This window comes from Anser brachyrhynchus, assembly GCF_964034855.1.
Source record: "Anser brachyrhynchus genome assembly, chromosome: 21".
Lineage (NCBI taxonomy): Eukaryota > Metazoa > Chordata > Aves > Anseriformes > Anatidae > Anser > Anser brachyrhynchus.
Genome location: NC_137714.1, coordinates 3,417,409 through 3,436,730, shown reverse-complemented (window position 1 = coordinate 3,436,730; position 19,322 = coordinate 3,417,409). Strand labels below are relative to the sequence as shown.

The 19,322-nt window shown below is 46.5% G+C and overlaps 2 protein-coding genes across 14 annotated transcripts in view; both read left to right on the top strand.

Moving 5' to 3' along the window:
* PRDM2 (PR/SET domain 2) overlaps positions 1-14,886 on the top strand; it is an 81,261-nt gene extending 66,375 nt beyond the window's left edge. For 12 of the 13 annotated variants that reach the window (XR_013941357.1, XR_013941358.1, XR_013941359.1 and 9 more), the window contains 3 exons: positions 353-486; positions 1,656-11,750; positions 13,047-14,886. The gene's annotated coding sequence lies outside the window, so the exon portion shown is untranslated. The remainder of the gene's footprint in view (positions 1-352; positions 487-1,655; positions 11,751-13,046) is intronic. The other variant, XR_013941356.1, reaches the window with a different exon arrangement.
* KAZN (kazrin, periplakin interacting protein) overlaps positions 11,617-19,322 on the top strand; it is a 185,230-nt gene continuing 177,524 nt past the window's right edge. The window contains exon 1 of the mRNA XM_080564092.1: positions 11,617-11,750. Within this exon, the coding sequence (XP_080420218.1) occupies positions 11,633-11,750 (118 nt within the window). The 5' untranslated portion in view covers positions 11,617-11,632. The remainder of the gene's footprint in view (positions 11,751-19,322) is intronic.

The window sequence follows — 19,322 nt, the reverse complement described above, 5'->3', positions numbered from 1 at the left end:
GCTGTCGTGAGAAAATGACCTTGACTCCTTGTTCTCTACATAGCTGTGGATTTGTCCGTTTGTCCTAGTTGGAGGGCTCTCTAACTGGGACGGTGGGTGGGGGGCTGGAGGCTGCTTCCATTGGGACTTCCTACCTGAATGAACTAACAGAGCAAGTTCAGAAGGAGGCAAAAAAAAACAACCCTTGCCTTCAGAAGCAGCTCCCAGTACTTGGAGGATGAGTGTAGTCTTTTTTTTTCACTCATAGCTTTCAAAGCTGCCGTGGGGCCCCTAAGGCATGTCTATGCTGGTGTTTTGTTTCTTTTTTTCCGGTACCCTAATGTGTATGAGTTTCTCCTGCCTCTTTGTACAGTTACAGACTCCGCATGGCCTCTAGATGTCCCTCCTCCTCTTCTCATAACACCAGCACCAGGCAATGCAAGAAATCCAGCTGCACTGCATCCCACTTCTTCAAGGAATAGACTTCTGCATGTCAAAGCTGCGCAGGTACAGCGACGCGGTCACTGCATGTCACAAACACACCCTGCTTGTGTTTCTCTGGGCAAGGATTGCAAAGCACTTTACAAACCCACAGTGGTGCTGCTCTTGTAACTGGTCACTGGTGAGAAAACAGGCATGAAGGGGGAGAGCAAGGTGTGCTATGTCAGAAACAGGACCTCTTGCTCACTTGAATCAAATGCAAGAGACAAAGCCTTCTCTAGCGATGTGTAACTCTTACATCCTCTGCACCAAAAGGCTCTGTCACAGCAGTCAGCTCTTAGCCTTGTGGAAGATGTAAGCAGTGTTTTCTTCCACTTGTGAGCTTTTGAGACTTGAGGTGTTGCTCCTCTGGATTATGTGTCGAGCTTGAATATGCTGATAATTTTTGTGAGGATGAGGCTTTGTCTCCATCTGGGAAGGAGTGCTATTTGTACCTGAGAGCAGCAGTGGGTAAAGTGCTTTGGGATCTACATATATTATGGTTGGCTGCTCTGGTTGAATGACAGAAGCTCGAAGACCGGTGTTACGATGCAATTTGCAGTGCTATGCTAACAAATAAAAGCACTAGCTGGAGTTGTAGCAAGACAAACTGCTGTAATGAAGCTGTATAAACTTGGACAAATTAATGAGCTGGCCCAGTGTTATAGGTGATACTGAATTATTTCCCCATTGGTTAACTTTAAAAAAGGCACTTTGTCTTCTGTTCCTTCATTTCCCCAATGGTAACGTGTAGATAATCACCTCTTTATACTAACATAATAGCTCAGGAACATTATACTTACCTGTATGAAGCTAAAGATGAGAATGGTTGCCAGAAAAATTGAGACGCCTCAACCTGAAACTTATTCCTTGTTAAAATGGTTAAGTATATTCTGAAAATAACATTTTGGGAAAACATTGGGAAGATTCTAAAGCTCACTAGCTCCCAAATAATGGAAGTGGTTGCTAATGAAACGTTAACGTCCCTAACTGTGGTGTAGACCATTGAGTCACGGGAAAACCAAGCAAAGCTGAAGCATGGGCATCTTTCCTGTGCTGCACTCACTGAACACCTCGTCCATCCTGCTTCCAAGTCGGCGTGATGGGGCCTCATTGCCCGAGGAGCCAGGTAGATGCTCTGACTGCTTAGCCTTGAAGTTGACTCTGATTAAATGCAACTCTCTGTGTATTTGCAGGTACTAGGAACTTTTGACTGGCAAAGGTGAGGTGAAGTAATCCTCAAGCATTATCTTCTCCTGCTTTTTCTCAGATGAGGTGAGACCGGTTCCTCAGTAGATAGCAGGGACAGCGGTTTCTTCTGCTGGAAGCAATGGCGTGCTTCTGTCATATTGTCCTTCCTTCCAGAGGGAGAGGGAGAGAGCGCGGAGCAGGGCTCCTGCCTTCTCCAGAGCACGATGAACTGTGGATGCTGGTGAGAGGGTGATTCCCCAGTGTCCCCTGCCGCGTGAAGCCCACGCGTCAACAGCCAGTGGAATAGCATGGAGAAATGTTCAGACAATTGCAGGCAGATTAACCCTGTTCAGAGGGCTGATGGGTTTGGATGAGTCTCCTCTTTCTGGTCGAACACAGAGGGGTTTAACATACTATGCAATTAAATTCTGAAAAGACTGTTACATCATTTTAGTTTCTACTTTACATCCTAACGGGTAAAGAACTGGGCATCCCACAAAAATCCACTGAAGAGAGTGGTAGGTTTTGCTGAGGTTTCCACATCTGAAGCCTGTGGGTACCCCAGTCTCTTGACTTTGTACCATAAGCTTTAACGGGCATGATGCCATTGCTTTTGAAGTGCGTCAGGACCCACGTTTTTTTTTGGAAGACCACCTGTTAAGTGATCTCTGTGAAATGCACTGATAGCCCGGTTTCATAAAGGGACAAGCATCCATTTCTCAAAAGCTGCCGTCACGTTTGTTGCCAACCTGGTACTCCTGGTACAGTCAGGATTTATTTGTTTAGTGAGAGTATCAAACAGGCATGTTGCTGCGCAGTATCAAGCAACAATTTTCCTTCAATGCGGAGCTCAGTGTTCGTGACCTGTAATGCGAGCATGCTTAGCTTCAATGGTCCCGTAAAGGAGGCATCTGTGAAGGTAGTTGGCAGCCAGTAATGTTGCAGAATAGGTCAGTTAGTAAAATGCAGTGCAAAGAGGTCTCTTGGCTCTTGCTCCAAAATGGTGACAATCACAGGTGCATCATCTGGCAGGGGTGCTCGGGCAAATTTCACCTCCGAGACGAAGGGTTCCTTCTGCCCAGTTTTTGTAGGATCCCTGCTAATGTAGTGTCTGAGTTTGGGATTTTTCAAGGAGGCCAAGGGGGTTGATTGCCCTATTTCCCCCTTGTTTCAGTCAGTTTATTCCTTTTCTTATCTTTGCACTCCACACAGGTAAGCACACATCTGTGTACGCACACATTAGTTGTGAAAAAACAAGTGCCCAGTTGATACTCCTTCCCACCACCACCCTGAAAAGGTCAAAAAAGGATCAATTATTTATATATCTACATATATATATGACATATATTAATATATATATGTATGAAATTGCTGAAAACAGTTGATTTTTTGTAGTTTTGATGAAAATCAGAATGTTCAAAATGAATACAAAAGCTTTAAACAAAAACTATTGGTTTTGTTCACCGTAAAAATGTCTTAGCTACATGTTGTTTGAGTTGGAAAGCAAAGGTCTTCAGGATCTTGCATTATCTAGCTACAGATTTTTTGGATAACCCCTATTGGAGGCTTTCTAAGTGCAATTGTGGTGTGGGGGAAGGCTGAGATGCTGAGAACTAGATGAGCCATAAAAAGCCACATCCCCTCCTGTGTTTGGAAATGATGTTTCCAGTCTGAGACTGAGACCATGGAGATGCAGGCTTTGTGGGGAGAGCTTGTGCCATTGCTGGCTGTTCCGTCTCTTGCCTAGAGTGGAGAGTCTCTAGGATTTGTCCCCTCTTGAGCTTTTTGCTAGCAATAATTTCCTCTTGAAGTATGTGATGTACTAATTCCAAACTAAGGCTGAAATTTTTCACAGCAGCCTGGAAGAGTGAAATTCTCATTGTTCATTAAAACTAGTAGGAAGTGAGTATCCAAACCTGCTAGGCAGCTTGGTAAATCTTGGTCAAAAAGCACAGAAAATAGTTTTCCTGGCCTTATATATATATATATATCTCAAAGAAGCTGGCGTGCACATACAGCTCTCTAATCAGTTTGGCTCGCTTTAGTTTTGCACGTTATCTTTAATTTTCTCTGCACATTATCTTCTTCCTTTCATCATCTAGTATTAGTATGGTAAACCCTGTTCTTCAGAACAGGAATTATCTTCCTGTGTGTCTGGACAGCATCTAGGTAATTTGAAAAATGAATATACAGTGCTAATATAACACAGCTCCAATATACTCTGTCCTAAAGCACCACTTCGATATGCCCTTGATTTTCCCAGTGCAGCTGTGTTAGGTGTTTTGTCGAAGATCCTGCTTACTGTATAAATCTTCACTGGTCACTCAAGAACTGTTGTTGAGGAAGAGCTTTCTTGCCATGCAGCCCAAATCCTACTTTTAAAGAACCAGTTCTTCTGAGACGCTCTCAACTTCCAGCGACAGTAAGTTGAATGAAGTACAGAGAAGTACATCCATTTCTGGCATGGATGCTGCTGAGTTTAGTGCCTTTAAGGCATACCAATGAGGTTATTAGAGGTCACTTTTGTGCAATTTATTTTTGCTGCTTTTTTTTTTTCTTCTTTAGAGTGGTGTTAACCATAATAACAGACAAACTCAAGGAGAGAGGTGTGTAAATTGTTGTGCTATATGAACATTTTTCCCAGAGAAATTCTGGTTTATCACACAAACTTGTAAATATGTATTTACAATTTTGAAAGCACGTCTTTATGTCCCTGATTGTAAATGCTCCGTTTTTAAAGTTTTATAAAGTGTGTTACTCAACCAAGAGACCACAGCACACAGCTTTAGATTGTACTGGTCTATCTGAAAGATCCATTACAGTCTAAGCTGTGGTAGAAAAATATTTGTGCCACTGACAAGAAATAACCCATTGTTGCACCAGACTTTTCATCATTTTCCCTCAGATGACAAACACATTTTTTTGGGAGGGTGGGGGAGTTGATTTTTCTTGTAGGAAAAAAAGAGTTCAAAATGGTGTCGTTTCTCTAGAACGATGAGGATATTTTCTTCACAGTAAATTCAGGAAAGTATGCCATTTTTTCCAAGGCAGAATTTCACAGTTTTGCAGCAAATTTTTAACCTCCCCCGTGCCTGCTGATGAAACGTGAAATTTTGCCCTTGACTAATATCACAAGTTCTTGTGAAAATTCAAGGAGAGGGTGGGGAAAAAGCTCAGGTTCTGCATGTAGGAATTTGCGAGGCTGACACTGGTAGCTCTGCAGTGCTCTCCTGACAATGCTGATGTTGAGAAGTTTATGAAAAATAAACTATGTGGAGACGTGGTATTAGCTGGGTGGTGCTTGGATGCTAAACATTGCTCTGGAAGACTGAAAGCTCTGTTGTCTGTCTGCCATGTAAAGAAAAAGAACAACAATAAATTAATGTTACAAACTGCATCATGGAAATATTTATTATTTGAGCAAAGGAAGTCTTCAAAATGGAGTCGCAGCCTATTCTAGCTGCAAAATAGGTGAGTGATTTGGGGTTTTACGTGTGGGTGGCAGGAGAGAAGAAGGGAGATAGAAGTGTCACTTGGCCTGCCAAGCTCCATCCATGCTAACAGTGATCGCTGCAGACTGAGCTCTCCTGATGCTTCAGACTCCAGGTGGACACAGGAGGATGAGCAGCACCTTTGTAGTTTGGACTCTCCATTCGACACCAAAGCTCTCGGTGAGCCTTTGCAGCACTGAGGAATCAAAAAGCGCAGTGCAGTTCAGGAGGCTGGGTTGCTGGCCTCTGCAGGAGGCGAACGGGTGGGCAGGGCACGAAGAGGGGGGGTCTGCTTCCCTGCTAGGAACGGTCCCCGTTTTGTTCATCTCACTTAAAGGAGATGCTCCATTGCTAGGCCTTGGGTGGGAAGGTTTGTACCTTGTCAAGGTTGTGCAGGGCTGTGGAGCTTGGCACTTTTGGTAAGGCAGCTGCTGAAGGCCGGTGGGCACCACTCACCACCAGGGCATTAATTCAGCCACATTCTTTAGAAACAGTAACAGATGCAACAAACATCTTTAGGAATGGCTGAAGGAGAGGTATTAATATTAATTTCACATAGACTAGAAGTAGCTCTTTCGCCCCAGAAAATCTGAAGATTCCTTACACATTATAAATCCAACCTGTTAGTACAAAATCCACTCTTGTCACCATTGCACGTTGTTGCCCTGCCTGCAGTCAGCAAACCTCCTCCTGCAGTGTTGCAGTCTACCCAATTTTTATTAAATGGCATTCAGTGTCAGGTTTTGAGTGATCAAATTTTGCTGAACTGTAAATTTCTCTGTGTTTGAAAATCTTCTGGGTTACTCTTTAATGAAATAGATATGCACTTGTCTTTCATCTGTCTGAGCTGTCACATGAAGCAGCGCTAATTCCTCCTTTTGAAAAGAGCTGTGGCTTTTCTGGAAGAAGACTACCTTCAAAAAACAGGTAAGGAGAAAGAACTTTCTCATAGGAAAGCTTCTGCCTTAATCCTGTTTCCTCCCACTGCAGCTGCCAGGTGGCAGACGGGTGCAGCCAGCAGGAGACTGCCGTTGGCAGAGCCCCTGACTGAGTCTCAGTTCCGTGCTCAGGGTGCTGATGCAGAGGCAGTTCAGGGGGAGAGAGAAAAACGGTCAGGCTGTCTCCATCTCTGATGCCCATGCCAGTTGTGAATAGCTTTTCAAGGCTATAGGATGTGTGGAGTGTTGTGTGTGCTCAAGAAAAAAAGCGTGGTGGGCAAGGAGAACACAAGTACGTTACACCTGGGATCCCTGACAGCTTGTCACCACGTACGTGAGATGGGTTAGCTGTGGAAGAACAGTGGAAATAGAAACATACATCAGGCCCTGCTGAGCAGCATTTTCCTGGGTTGCGAGCAATGGAGCCTTTCACCTCGGTCACCAGCTTGCATCAAGCCAAGGTGACCACTCCAAAATGGCTGCGGCTGGTGGCCAGCAGCCCACATGGGGCGCGCAGCAGGTGCTCCCTGCCTGGTCTTCCAAGGACACCAGCGGGCAGAGAGAAATAGTGCTGTGCCTTTCAGAGCGAGAGACATTTATCTCAGTTTAGGGATGAGACAGCCTCAGCAGTTGACTGAAAAACACATTCTGGCTTACTGATCATGAACAAGCACCATTTATTCTTAAATGAAGAAGAGGAGGGGGCAGACAGGTGCTTGGGGGGTAGGAGAGAATTGGGGAGGAAAGGGATTTAAGATTCAAGCTATGCTGCATTTGTTTTATGACTTGCTTTGCAGCTGCCTTGGAAGAAGAAGAGACAGTTGTTAAAGATTAGGCCTCCCTGGAAATATTGTCTTAGGTATGGGATGCTAATGCAAATAGTCCCCCCCACGCTCCTTTACTGATCTACTAAGCTCTGGGTCACCTTGATTTTATCAGGGCTTAGCAGGGTTGGGTTTCTGTTCATTTCTTTTGGAGTGAACTGTAAGATGCTTTTAGCATGCCTCGTAAATATTCTATTTACAAATAAATTAGGTATATTAGTTCCTTTTTCATTTTCTTGAAAGGGTCTCTGTTGTTCTCATTTATTCTTGGAATTAACATTTGCCTGGGTGACCAAGCCTTTTTGAACCATTGAAATAAATACTTCCATCAAGATCAATGAGAACCAGGAAAGAAGCTAGTAGTTATAGTTTGGTTGCTCGTGCTCTGTGTGCAGGGGCTCTGGAGAACTTCCAGGAAGTGCTGAACTTTGTGCTGCTTCTTGGGGCAGAAAGCTCCATTCTCACGAAGGAGGGATTTTAGAAACGAAGTCAGGGGAAGGTTTCAATAGGGGTGTCAGCTGTACGGAGCATTGCACTGGTTGATGTGGCCTTTGGAAAGTGAATTTAACTGTTAATGATTTTATTTAACCAGAATTAGCACACAAACCCCCAGGCCCCCTCTTCCACGCCCTGCTTTTGCTAGTGTTGACGGCCATGGAATAGACTGTTTTGGGACCAGCATTACATTGGAATATTTGCACTGTAAAACACATGTCTTGTGATAATACTCAACCTGTCATCTACCGAGCATATTTACTCCCTTTTACATTTTTTCTTCCTCCAGCTGGAGTACTTGACTGACAGGCTCCATGGTTTATCTGTCAAGACCAATGATGAAGGCTTCCCAAGGGTGCTTTGTTTGAGGAACACCTCTTAATTTAACCTCAGAAAGTAAAAAATCCAGAGTATTTCCTTTAGGACTCTGGGCTTCCCATAGGCAGCAGCTCTTCAAGAACTGCTCCAACATGGCTCCATACCACAGGGTCCATCCGTCAGGAGCAAACTGCTCCAACCTGGGTCCCCCACGGGTGGCAGCTCCCCCCAGACCCCCTGCTCCTGCGTGGGCTCCTCTCCATGGCTGCAGCTCTGGCCTGGGGCCTGCTCCTGCGGGGGCTCTCCACAGGCCGCGGCCTCCTCCAGGCCACATCCACCTGCTCCACCGGGGGCTCCTCCACGGGCTGCAGTGTGGAAATCTGCTCCACCATGGTACACCATGGGCTTGCTATCTGCGAGGCTGTTTCTCACTCCTGTCTCTCCCAGCTGCTGTTCTGCAGCAGGTTTTTTCCCCTTTCTTAAATATGCTCTCACAGAGGCGAAAACAACATCGCTTATTGGCTTAGCTCTGGTCAGCAGTGGGGCCCTTATCTAACATGGGGCAGCTTCTGGATTCTTCTCGCAGAAACCACCCCTATGGCCCCCTGCTACACAAGCCCTGCCATGTAAACCCACTACACTTTCACAGCTCGTGATCACCTGAAAGCCTTAATGGCAGCACAGAGCTCACGTGGAGCTTCATCTCAAAGCTGGAGGCAGCGAAGGCCTGTCAGAGCAGAACTGCCTGAGAGCTCGGTTTGAGGAGGCTGCAGTCACCCGGCATCTTCTGGTGGCCACAGGGCAGCTATCGGGGCACTGCACTGACTCCATGCTCTTTGCCATGGATAGGATTACCGACGTGCAAGCAGTGCCATTAACCAGGCATTATTGCTAGCCCTGACATTTTTCCTTTTTATCTAAAACGATAAACTTTGAGTCAAGCTGTTTCATTAGTAGCAATTTTCTATGCAGAGTCAGTCACTACAGCTGGCGGAGTTGGCAGCGACACTGCAGAGCGGGGCCTCAAGGAGTCTTGCACATGTTAAATAAACCTCAGATCACTGTGGTAAGCACAGAAGCCCAGAAGAGGAAAGTCCGATGTTGGATCTTGCATGAAACTGGGCACAGCAACATGACTGTCAGCTGCGTGTGTAAAATTCAGGTGAGCTGCAGTGAAATACATGGAGAATTTTTGTGCCTTGCAGGGAGGCATTTCCTGGGAGGAAAACGTACCAAGCTGAACCAGAGCATCCCTTGGCCTGCTGTTCAGAGCAGAGGTGAGGCACTGCTGTGCCTCGTCTTGCTGGGTGGAGAAGGTCGTTGATGCCGAGCAGGTAGACGGTGCCCAAAACAGCCCAGACAAGAAGGCTTCTTTGCTTGCTTTCTATTTTTCAGAGACATGTACTGACTTGATCTAATGGCTGCACACTGTGAACGACAGCATTAAATGAAGCATGGCTGTTCTGCGTGCTGTGCAGGCGCTGTGTGTGCTGCGTGCAGTGCCCCAGCAAGCGGCTCCTGCTGGGGAGCGCTGCAGGGAGTGGGAGGGGGCAGCGAGCCTGTGACCTTCCCACATGGAAATAGGAGAAAGGGGCAAGGAGGAAGGGAAAGGGATTTTCAGGTATCCTCTTTCATATTTTATTTTTTATATTTTTATTTTTTTATTTTATGCTTTAATATTTCAGAGCTGAATGCAGCTGTGCAGATAGTTTTGCAAAGGAGTCACCAAACAGCTCTGTGGGAATTTCCAGATACTTGATCAGCAGTACACATCGCACGAGGTGGTGCCGGAGGGAGAACTGACTGTAGTCCCTCTGTTCTTCACTTTCCTTCCCACCCAACTAAGCGCCACGCTTATATCGGCTTTTCTGACTTTTTGCATGGTTTTAGAACTTGGGCTTGTGGGTTTCGAATATCAGCAGACTTTGTCCAAATGAGTTTGCCCTGGCAAAGAGAGTGAACAGGCAACAGAACCGGCCCACTGCCCTGTCCTCGTTGGTGGGATAACAAGGACAAGACTTCGAGCACGTCCCTCCTCTCCCCCCCCCATCCCCTTCTCTGCTCTAATGACAAGAACATCTGATAACAACAAGAGCATCTGACATAATTTCTTGTAGACTCATAAAACAATGATAATTATAATTCTATGATAATGAGATGTCCTATTAATACATTATTTTCTCTGTGTAATGTTGGAGACTAGATCTGAACAAAGCTTTTTAATTATTATTATAATACAGCTTTCTCTCTGTAGGAGGGATATAATAGTAATTCCCCACTGTGAGATGTATGGATGATGATACAAAGTACCATATGCAATTTGGATATTATCATTCTATTAAATCTCAAGCCCTTCTTTTTTCTTCATGAAAGCTATATGGCATGAAGTAAATTGGGTAGCGGCATAAAAAGAAACATGCAGCTTGCTTAGTATATCTGAACTTTAGAAAACTCCTTAATTCTTCCATTTCCTAGTGCATTTGGCTGGTTTTGCTTGTGCTGCTTTGGTAACGGTGAGAAGAGCCTTCGATATTTGCAGGTCAGGGAGGAGAAAAACAGCGACTGAAATCAATACCTGAATGCTGAAGTCATGTGGACCACACCACATGGCCAATTTTTTCTTTTCTCCGTATAGCAGACAAGAAGGTCAAGTGGAACATCCCTCTTCTGCTTGCGAGGACAGAAATTGTTCCTGTGTCATAGCAAAAATGAACATGCAAAGATGTCTCTGTTTAAACTTTGCTGATAGGAGCCTAAAACCATTTAAACCAGTACAGGAAGGAGCCACCTGGTGGGAGGCAACAGCTTCCAGCACAGGCCCAGTTCAGCAGCCTTTCAACTGCTCTGGGTGATGGTGGTTGTAAGGGGGGACGGTTGGACCAGATGATCTTGGAGGTCTTTGCCAACCTTATCGACTCTACGATCTGCCAGTTTCTTTGGAGGGCTAGGCACAAGGAAGTGCTGAAACTGGGATTTTCTGGGGGCTGCCAATTCTGAGCCAAGCTCACACTGCGCAATGTCATTGCTGGAGGCAGTGAGCAGCCCAGGCTTCAATTCCCCCCTGCTAAAACTTCTCCTTGTGCCCCTGGGTGAGTCCCGGGGCCTCGGCTGCCTGCAGGAAGGGGCAACGAGGCCTGGAGGCGGCCAGACCCTTGCTGGAACCTGCCCGGTTTGTCTCCGGCTGGGCCCCAGCCTGTTTTTGTGGTGGGCTGGTGACCTGTCCTCCCAAAGACAGTGCCAGTGACTCACGGAGGGCAAAATTATGCAAAGCTCCCAGAGTCAGCATCCTTTGCATTGGATATTTTAAAAATAAAGATGAATCAGCTGTGTCAGACTGGTCTGGGAGTTAACTCCCGGCCCTCCATCACCGAAGAAAAAAAACCACCAACCAACCAACAATCCCCCCACCCCCAACCCGGCTGGTGTTTACAAGGGAGCGGTTCCAACAGGGCCCAAGGGCCGAGGCAGGCGAAGCGGCGGGGGCTGCCCCCGGCCGGGCAGGGGTTAACGCCGAGCTGCGGCCCCGCAGCACCGGGGGGAGGCCGGGGGCAGGGCCGCCGCAGCGGGGCGGAGGAGGCGGCATCGCAGCGCGGCTCCGGCCTCCTCCGTCCCCCTCCTTCCCCCCGCCCGGTTTGCCGGGGGGAGGTTTGTGAGGGAGGGACGAGGCGCGGAGGCTGCCGCCGCCAGCCGGGAGCCTCCTCCGGCCTCCCGGAGCGAGCCTGGGGCTCGGAGCCGGGACGAGGGCAGCTCCCGGAGCCCCCCCCCCCCCCACCTCCAGCGCCAGGAGCCCCCGGTGCCCGCCGTGCCCCCGCCCCGGTTCCCGGCGGAGCCCAGCGGCAGCGGGCGGCTGGCTTCTCCCCCTGAGGGGGAGCACGGAGCTCCCCTGGGGGCCGCGGGCAGCTGCAGGGCTCTGCCCATGACTAACGCGAAGGACCCGAAGAGAGCCATGGACTCCTCGCCGGCGACCTCCAGCCCTGCAGGCCCCGTCACCTTCTCGCAAGTTTTCGGGCAGCAGTGCCAGCTCATGGAAGCAGGTAAGGGAGGGACGGGGGGGGGGTGAGCCCGGCTCCCAGCGCACCGCCTGCGGCTTGGCGATGCCCTTCGTCCCTTCCCTCCCCGGCCCCTTTCCCCGGTCCTTCCCCAAAGCTCGGTGTTTTCCCAAAGGACAGCGGGGATGAGCCCCGTTGCGGCTGTCCGCCTGCTTCAGCTCCTCCCCGAACCGATTAAAAGTCTTGTGTCTGAGTGGGGTCATGCATTTGAGGCAAGGGTTGGGGTTACTGCGTGTTTTGGGTTAGCATGGAGCAGAACGAGGTGCTCTGAGCCTTACAGCGTCGTTACGGCTTGGTGCGTACACGACATATACAGCAACTTTCAAAACGCAAGCGTAGGAATTACTTCAAAATAATTACTTCAAAATAACATTGTAAGCTGGAGGTCAACTTGCTGTCTTGAACGGGGACTTGCTACACAAAGCTTCTCTAGGCGTGAGGCTCTCTGTTAGTTTTCAGTTCTGTGAAAGACAAAGTATTTGGGTTTTTCCCTTTATGGCTTTTTGTGTAACTGCAGCACCTAAATTGTTCCACTTCCTAATTATTTTCACGTGTGTAACTTCTCATGGCTTTGCCTGATTATCTGTTGCTTACACCTTTTGGTAACTAAAGAGGGAGTGTGTAGCCTGACTGCACCCACATCTTCCTTGGTGTTTTCCTTCAGTGGATCTGCACAGGTGCTGTGAAGCGCTGCTCCGCTAAGTGCTAGCGTCCTCCTTCAAACTGAGCTCCCAAGATTAACGGATTGGCCTAATGACTTTGACGAGACTTGCTCTCTTTTCCCATCCCTGGGGACAAGAAGCTTAGAGAATGGATGTGTTTGCTCGTGGCTGTTGTGAAAAGCTTGTGGTTCTGTGTATTTTTTTTTTAATTGATAGCAACACTCACTATGAATTTCCAGTGCTCGCTTTGAGATGTACTGCCTTATTCTTATTGCTGCGTTGGAGAACACATTAGCTAGGATACATGCACCAAAATGTCCACTCTTTCTCTGCCCCTTTTCCTCTATCTTTTCCTCAGCCAGTTCTCTAACTACTCGCATTTGGATTATCGTGTTCATATCTGTGTAGTCAGAACAAAAATGTTTTGCACTGGGGTTTTGCTGCAGATCTCAGTGTGACTTCTGTTGTGACTCTCATGGTACTTTCGCAGGCCGAGTTAGGAGAGCGACTCGTTTGCTGATGACTGCTCAGTTTATCAAGCCTGTGATCATAGTGCTGCCTCCAAGGAAATGTCAGCAAGTTTTCCAAGAGGGTTTGGTATTCATCTTTCATGTTACAGGGTATGGAATCAGTCCCAAGGCTGTGGATCCACTACATTGAGTGCTATACATGGAAGAGACACGTTAGAGAGCCCTGGTCCCGTGCAAGCAGTTTGTTTTCCACATGAGTAAGACCAACCAGCTGGGAAAGCACAGGTGGAAAATATTGTGGTGTTTGCTCTTCTTTTCTCTTTCTCACCAAGGCAGATGTCTGCAAAGTTAGGGCCTTTGAATCCTCCCCAGTAACTCAACCACAAGGTTTTCTGTGGGATTGCTTTTGTAGAGGTATTGCTAGGGTACAAGGTGCAATGTGAGGGAAGGATGCTGCTGTGAATACCGCTGACATTCAGAGAGAAATGAGTAGGTAGTGTGCGTGTGATGTGACTATGTGAGCTTCCTATTTTCATGGCAACAGCAATATATACTCAGCATCTGTGAGAGCAGAACTTCAGTGGGTGTGTTTGAGGATAGGTCTGTGTCTACAGGACCTTGCACAGTTAGTCTACCCCAGCTGTCACTGTCCTCTGGGGCTTTGATGTAGGTGGGAAGGATGCCCTGAGGAAAAGGGAGAGGATGCAGGTGTGGGACATAAAGCTGGAGACACTCAGCTGTGCCTCTGAACAAATGACATTGAGGTAGAGCTGTGAAAGGGCCCTACATCATGTTGGGCTGTGCAAGTCCTTCAGAAACCATAAAACCAGGTCTTGCCCCAGCGATTCCTTTGCAACATCACTATCTGAGGAGCTATGCAGAGTCAAATTTTGACCTGTACAGTCCAGGCTTCACAAGCAAGGCCTGTAGACACTCAGTACCACATTCCTATTGTTAGTGACATCTGTTTTTTTTAATGGCACTGCAATGTGCTTGAATGATAAAGGTCCTGGCCTTAATTAAATGTCAAACTATGTGCCTGGAGAAATGCTGAACTCTAAAGAAATTAGACTCGACAGCACAACTTTCAGGTACCATCTGGAAAGATCTCATGTTTTCTACACATCTGCCTTTTTCACATTGCAAGTAAGCCAGAATGCTAGAAAGGGAGCTCTGGTTTTTATTCCAGCGGGGGAAAGGAGGTGTGTGGGAACAAACAAACAAAACAAAACAAAGAAACACACAAAAATAAACAACAAACAAAATCACAAAACCAACCCAGAACCAATGCCTGTGAAGTTCATAGTCTGCCTGAAAATCATCCGAGTCCAGCTGTTGGCTTCAGTAGGTTTCTGATCAGGGGAAGAAGACTTTGCCCAGAAGATTCCCAGATTTTTCTGAAGATGTCACGTTTGTTAGCTGAAAAGAAATCAAGGGAGGAGCTTTTCCTCTCAGATAAAGTCCTCCCTGTATAAATGGGGATGCCTACTGCTTTTTGGGTGAGCAGGACGAGGCTGGAGAGTCGCAGTGAACTGAACTTCAGTTTCAGGGATTTTCTTCAAATGCTGTAAGAGAGAATTGCTCACTATGCATGGAGATCCGGGAGTTCGGGGTGACAGGGACTCATTTCCTCCACAGCACCTGCAAGAAGAGCCTGCTTGCAGAATAACCCTTAGGTTTTGTGTAGCAGCGTCTGTCCTCAGGAAAACGAGAGTGGAGGATGGACATGTGGCCGAGCAGCTTGCCCTGTTGCACATCTCTCTGAATGCGGTGTATCGGTAACTTGCTCTGAAAAACAAATATTTAATGTCTTCAAAGTTAACTTTTCTCCTGCCAGCTGCTTGTCTTTCCGTTTGATAGAAGACTTGAAAAGTTTTCTGTGCAGCTGATTCTGCATAATTGACTGATTATTCATGCATTGTGTTTGTAGATTTGCATAACACACTAGGAAGTGCAATGGTAATGACAGTATTAGTCTAAAGAGTATGTTGTCATATGGGAGCCCTGCTCCGAAGCTGTTCTGCCCTTTGCACAAGTCCTCGATCTTTATTTAACCTCTGGAGTGCCGTTTACTTTTATGTTGCATAGAAAATGAATTTTGGAAAGAGCCTTCTACCTTGGAACTGTACACTACTGCGCTGCTGCCGCTTGCCGTCTATTTATCATGCCTCAATAAAAATTTGTTTGCTGGGGTGTGTTCCTTGCAATTACCTGGGCTTTTGTGTTTGCACTGAGCACAGGATATAGCGCAGGTAGAAAGGCTGTGGTTTTATAGCACGGCTGGCTTAACTCCCTGGTTTGGTTCACTGACACTGCTCTAGCTACCCAGGGCAGTAAATCCTTGCTGCCACGTGCATTAAATTTGCCTGATGCAGGAGAGAGCTTAGTGTCAGCTGGGGGCACGGTCACCTTTCAGGGGAGTGTAATTTCAAAAGAGGGAGGGTAATTCCTATCCAGGATTGCTTGGTGAATAAGGTTTCCGTTTTGTATGCGGGTTGCTTGCTTGGTTTTTCACCTGCTCCATCCGAACTACAGAGCCAGTGATTTCCAAAAGCAGTAACTGGAGGCTGGCTTTATAACCCAGTGCTAAATCTTCCATCGCAGCTGGATGTCCTCTCCACCAGGCAATGCTGGATGATGCTTCTTGACTGGAGCATGAATTTGCACCTCACTCTGGCACAGTTTCACGCTGTAAATTTTGTTCAAACAAAAACACGCTGTCAATAGAAGGCTGCAGTTTTTTTTCCATTTGACAGTTTGATTAAAAAAAAATCTGAAAGATTTATAACCAGAACTACCAAACTTAAAAATGGGAGAGATGGTGAGAATCTGAAGGGTATTGCACCCCCCCATGTAATATTGAGTACAGGGAGTGAGACTCGATCTCAAGGAGAGCTGAGGGTTCCCCTGAGGAATTGAGCTTAGCAGAGAAACTGCTTTCTTTATACGTGGGCAAATTCCAAGCATCTTGTTCAGCAAAATGCAGTTTTCTGGACTTATCTCTGCGTATTGTTCTCTGACTCACTGCTCCATTATGGTAATTGTCATTCTCCATCAATTCTTTGGCTCATGGATGCTGCTGATTTGTTAGGCTCCCAGGTTTTTTATACCTTGCCAGTTAATTCTCCGTTGGTTGTGATATAAGGAACTTGGTTCAAGATATGATCTGAATGAGCAAGAGGGCTTAAGTAACTGAAAAATCAGTTGGGTTTTAAGATGTTGCACTGAAACTTTTATGTGTTATCTTGCAATTATATATATATATTAGCCAATGTGCATACTTCACATCCCGCTGATGGCTGCTCTACAAATCCACAAATCTCTACAAAGTCCTTTTTTAAAGAAAACTTCACTAATATAATTGCTGGTTGAAAGTTTACATCAGACAACTGGGGAAGAATTTATAGAAAAAAATCTGTCCTTTACAAGATGTTGAAGGAAATCTCTGACCTTTCTAAATAAGGCTGGGGCCATGACAATTTACTGTGTGTTTTGTGTTTTGTTTTTTTTGTCCTTTAATTTCTGCTGTATTTTTTTCTTGATTTAATTAATCACCAGCTAACCAGGATCTGGTTTCAATCCTTTCACCCGGAGCCCAGGTGGTTGGGCTTTGCTTTTGTTCTTGTGGCAAGTTTCTGGTCCTGGGTGTCCGCAAGCTCCGTGAGCTCAGGCTCCAGCACAGGAGCATCTGAGCCCCTTGGGGCAGCTCTCCTTCCCTCTCGTGGGCGGCAAGAACACGGGCAACGAGCATAAAACTTGCTTGGATCAGCTGGTTTAAGACCACGCCGAGTCCGGGCTGGCAACATGCTCTCTGGTACTTTGCACGTTAGGTTTCCTATGTGCATTAGTCGGTAATAAATTTTTCACGCTAACAGTTCTCTGCTTATACTGACCCAAGAGAAGATGCGTGTGTATAGCAATTAGACTTTGCTTCCGAGATGATTGCAGGAGGTCCTGCTTAATCGGTGTGCCACCGGCCAGCTCTGTGCAGAGGCAGACTTCAGGGGTTTCGAGGTAAGAGCAGGCATCAGGTGGGTGAGGTGAGATGTGTTCAGTGAGCCCCATGAGCCTGGTCCCCTCGGGCAATAGATTTGTGATGCTGGGGGCTGTTGGGCTGCTGGCCAGCCCCGGAGCAACCTGGACCAGTGAATTATTTACTGCAGCCTTACCAAATTGCAGCCTGACTTTTATTTTGCTGAAATTTGACGGCAGGTGGTGGGAATGATGGTTTTTTTTTTTCCCCTCTCATACTAAATCTGCCTGCCCTTGGAGGTTTCTCTTCCCTCGGGATGGAGAAAGGGAAGAGATGGTCCAGGTTTCTGTGCCCCAGGAGCTCTCTGGGCACGATGGTGTCACGCCAAGTGTGTCCATGTAGAAGGAGGTATCGCATTCATCAACCCCCAAATCCCATTTTTCTGAGATGACAAGAAATGCATCAAACTGCCCCAAATGTCCTTTGAGCCTTGCGCTTTGCGGGAGAACAAGATAATCTGCTTCTGTCCAGGGCCAGCTCCAGCACTAGCAGGAAAACCCAGTTATTTCTCCCCCGAAAGCAATATGTAGAAAACTTCTTGGGGAGATGGCGTGCTCCCACCCGAGCTGAACAGATTACGGGGTCACAGAAATGAAATGGTAAGATCACTAATATTTTTTTTTTTGCTTTCCGCCCAATGGAATGAGCTGTTACTAGGGATTTAATAAGAAAAAAAGTGACAATTATCTGGTACACCCCAGGAGGAAAATAGCATTTTTTTTTTCTTCCCCAAAAATGGGCATCTAGGGATCTAGGTGCTCCCCTGTCCCCTGGAAATAGCTGCTCTGTAAAGCAGAAGAAAATACCAGAGGAAAAGAAAGGAAATACTGAAAATCTTTCTTAGAATAAATAAAATATAAATTGTTCCCTGTCACCTCAATGGAGGGACTCAATTATTGCAGCATCTGTGTGCTAATGGCTCACCAGCTGATTTACTCCTGATTAAATTAGGGGAAGTGTTCATTCCTGTTCTTGACAGACAAATTTGCTTTTGTCAATTAATGTTTGCAAGTAGCAAAGTGTAAAGATGTAATAATTCCTTCAGATTGAACGCAGTCACCATATTTTTATGATGCCAAAATAATGAACTGAAAGCACGGGTATGATGAGACTTGCAACTACAACCATGAATTGGTTTTCCTTTCTTTCTTTTGGGGTCTCTGAGGCAATTTTAATGGCCAACCGTTGGAAAAAAAAAGAGTGGAATGAGAGACATTGCACAAGGTGCTCAATTTGAGCCCTCACCGCAGCTTTCAGTTATGGAAGGTGACGGCATCGTACTTTATCACGTTAATGTGATGGCTGCAATCATGAAATTAAAAACATTTGAGCTTTTCCAAAGCAAAACATTCCAGCTGAGCCAAAATGAAATACTCTTGGAACATATTTATGTTATCCTGATTTGTGAATGAGATAAAATATTTAAGTGGTATGAGCTGGGGAAGCTACGTTTCAACGCTGTTAATTTTGGGAACAAAGGTGTAGTGCCATCAAACCCTCTTGTAATGAAGAAATGGGTAAGCATGCAGAAACTGATGGTTTTCCTGCATAGGAGTTGAAGAAAGAGAAAACACAGCTGTGCCCCAAGGGTCACAACAAGAAGGTTGCAGACGAGGAGTATCTTATCAGCTATGCATCTGGGCATTTCTGCAATCCTGGCATGTAAGGCTCGAGCCAAAAAGCACTTCTGAACGGTGCAAAACAGCTCGAGCTGGTGACCTTGGAGCAAATTGCTGAGAGCCCTGCCTGTGGTGCAGCTCGCTCAGCCCAGTACCAGCTCTGCACCGGTGCTGCTCTGCCCGTCTGGCTGCGCTGCTGCTGTGCTGAGGGTAAGTTCCAGAGCATCCCCTCGGTTTGTTTTTCTGCTGTTCCCATCTTCCCTGACTGCTGGATGCAGCTTGCAGGGACAGGAGTCCTCCTTGCTGTCGTCTGCAGCGTGGTGGGTTGTATTCTGTGTGCACACTAATTGCACTGCAATTACAGCACTCATCTAAGTGGTTAAAAAAGTAAATAAATTAAATTTTGGAAAGTTCAGAATGTTTCTGTAAAGACTTGATAAAACAAAAGGCATCAGCTCTGAGCATAGCCACAACTCACAGCAAAATGAAACTTTGTTCTCCCTGCAGCATCCTTCTGCATGGATAAAAATAGTTCATGCCCTCATCTGAGCTGTTCAAGTTATTTTACAGTGGTGCTTATTATTAGCTTGGTTTTGCAAACACCAAAACAAAGGCACAGCATGCTTCGGTGACTCTGCAAGATTAAACAGCTCAGGTTTGCCAAAAATAGCAGCGAGGATTGCAGGCTGAGGGTGCAGGGATGCTGGCACCGCCAGGAAGGGGGAAGCAGGGAGAGGACAGCGCAAAAGCTTGCAAAGCCGTGGCCAGTCCTG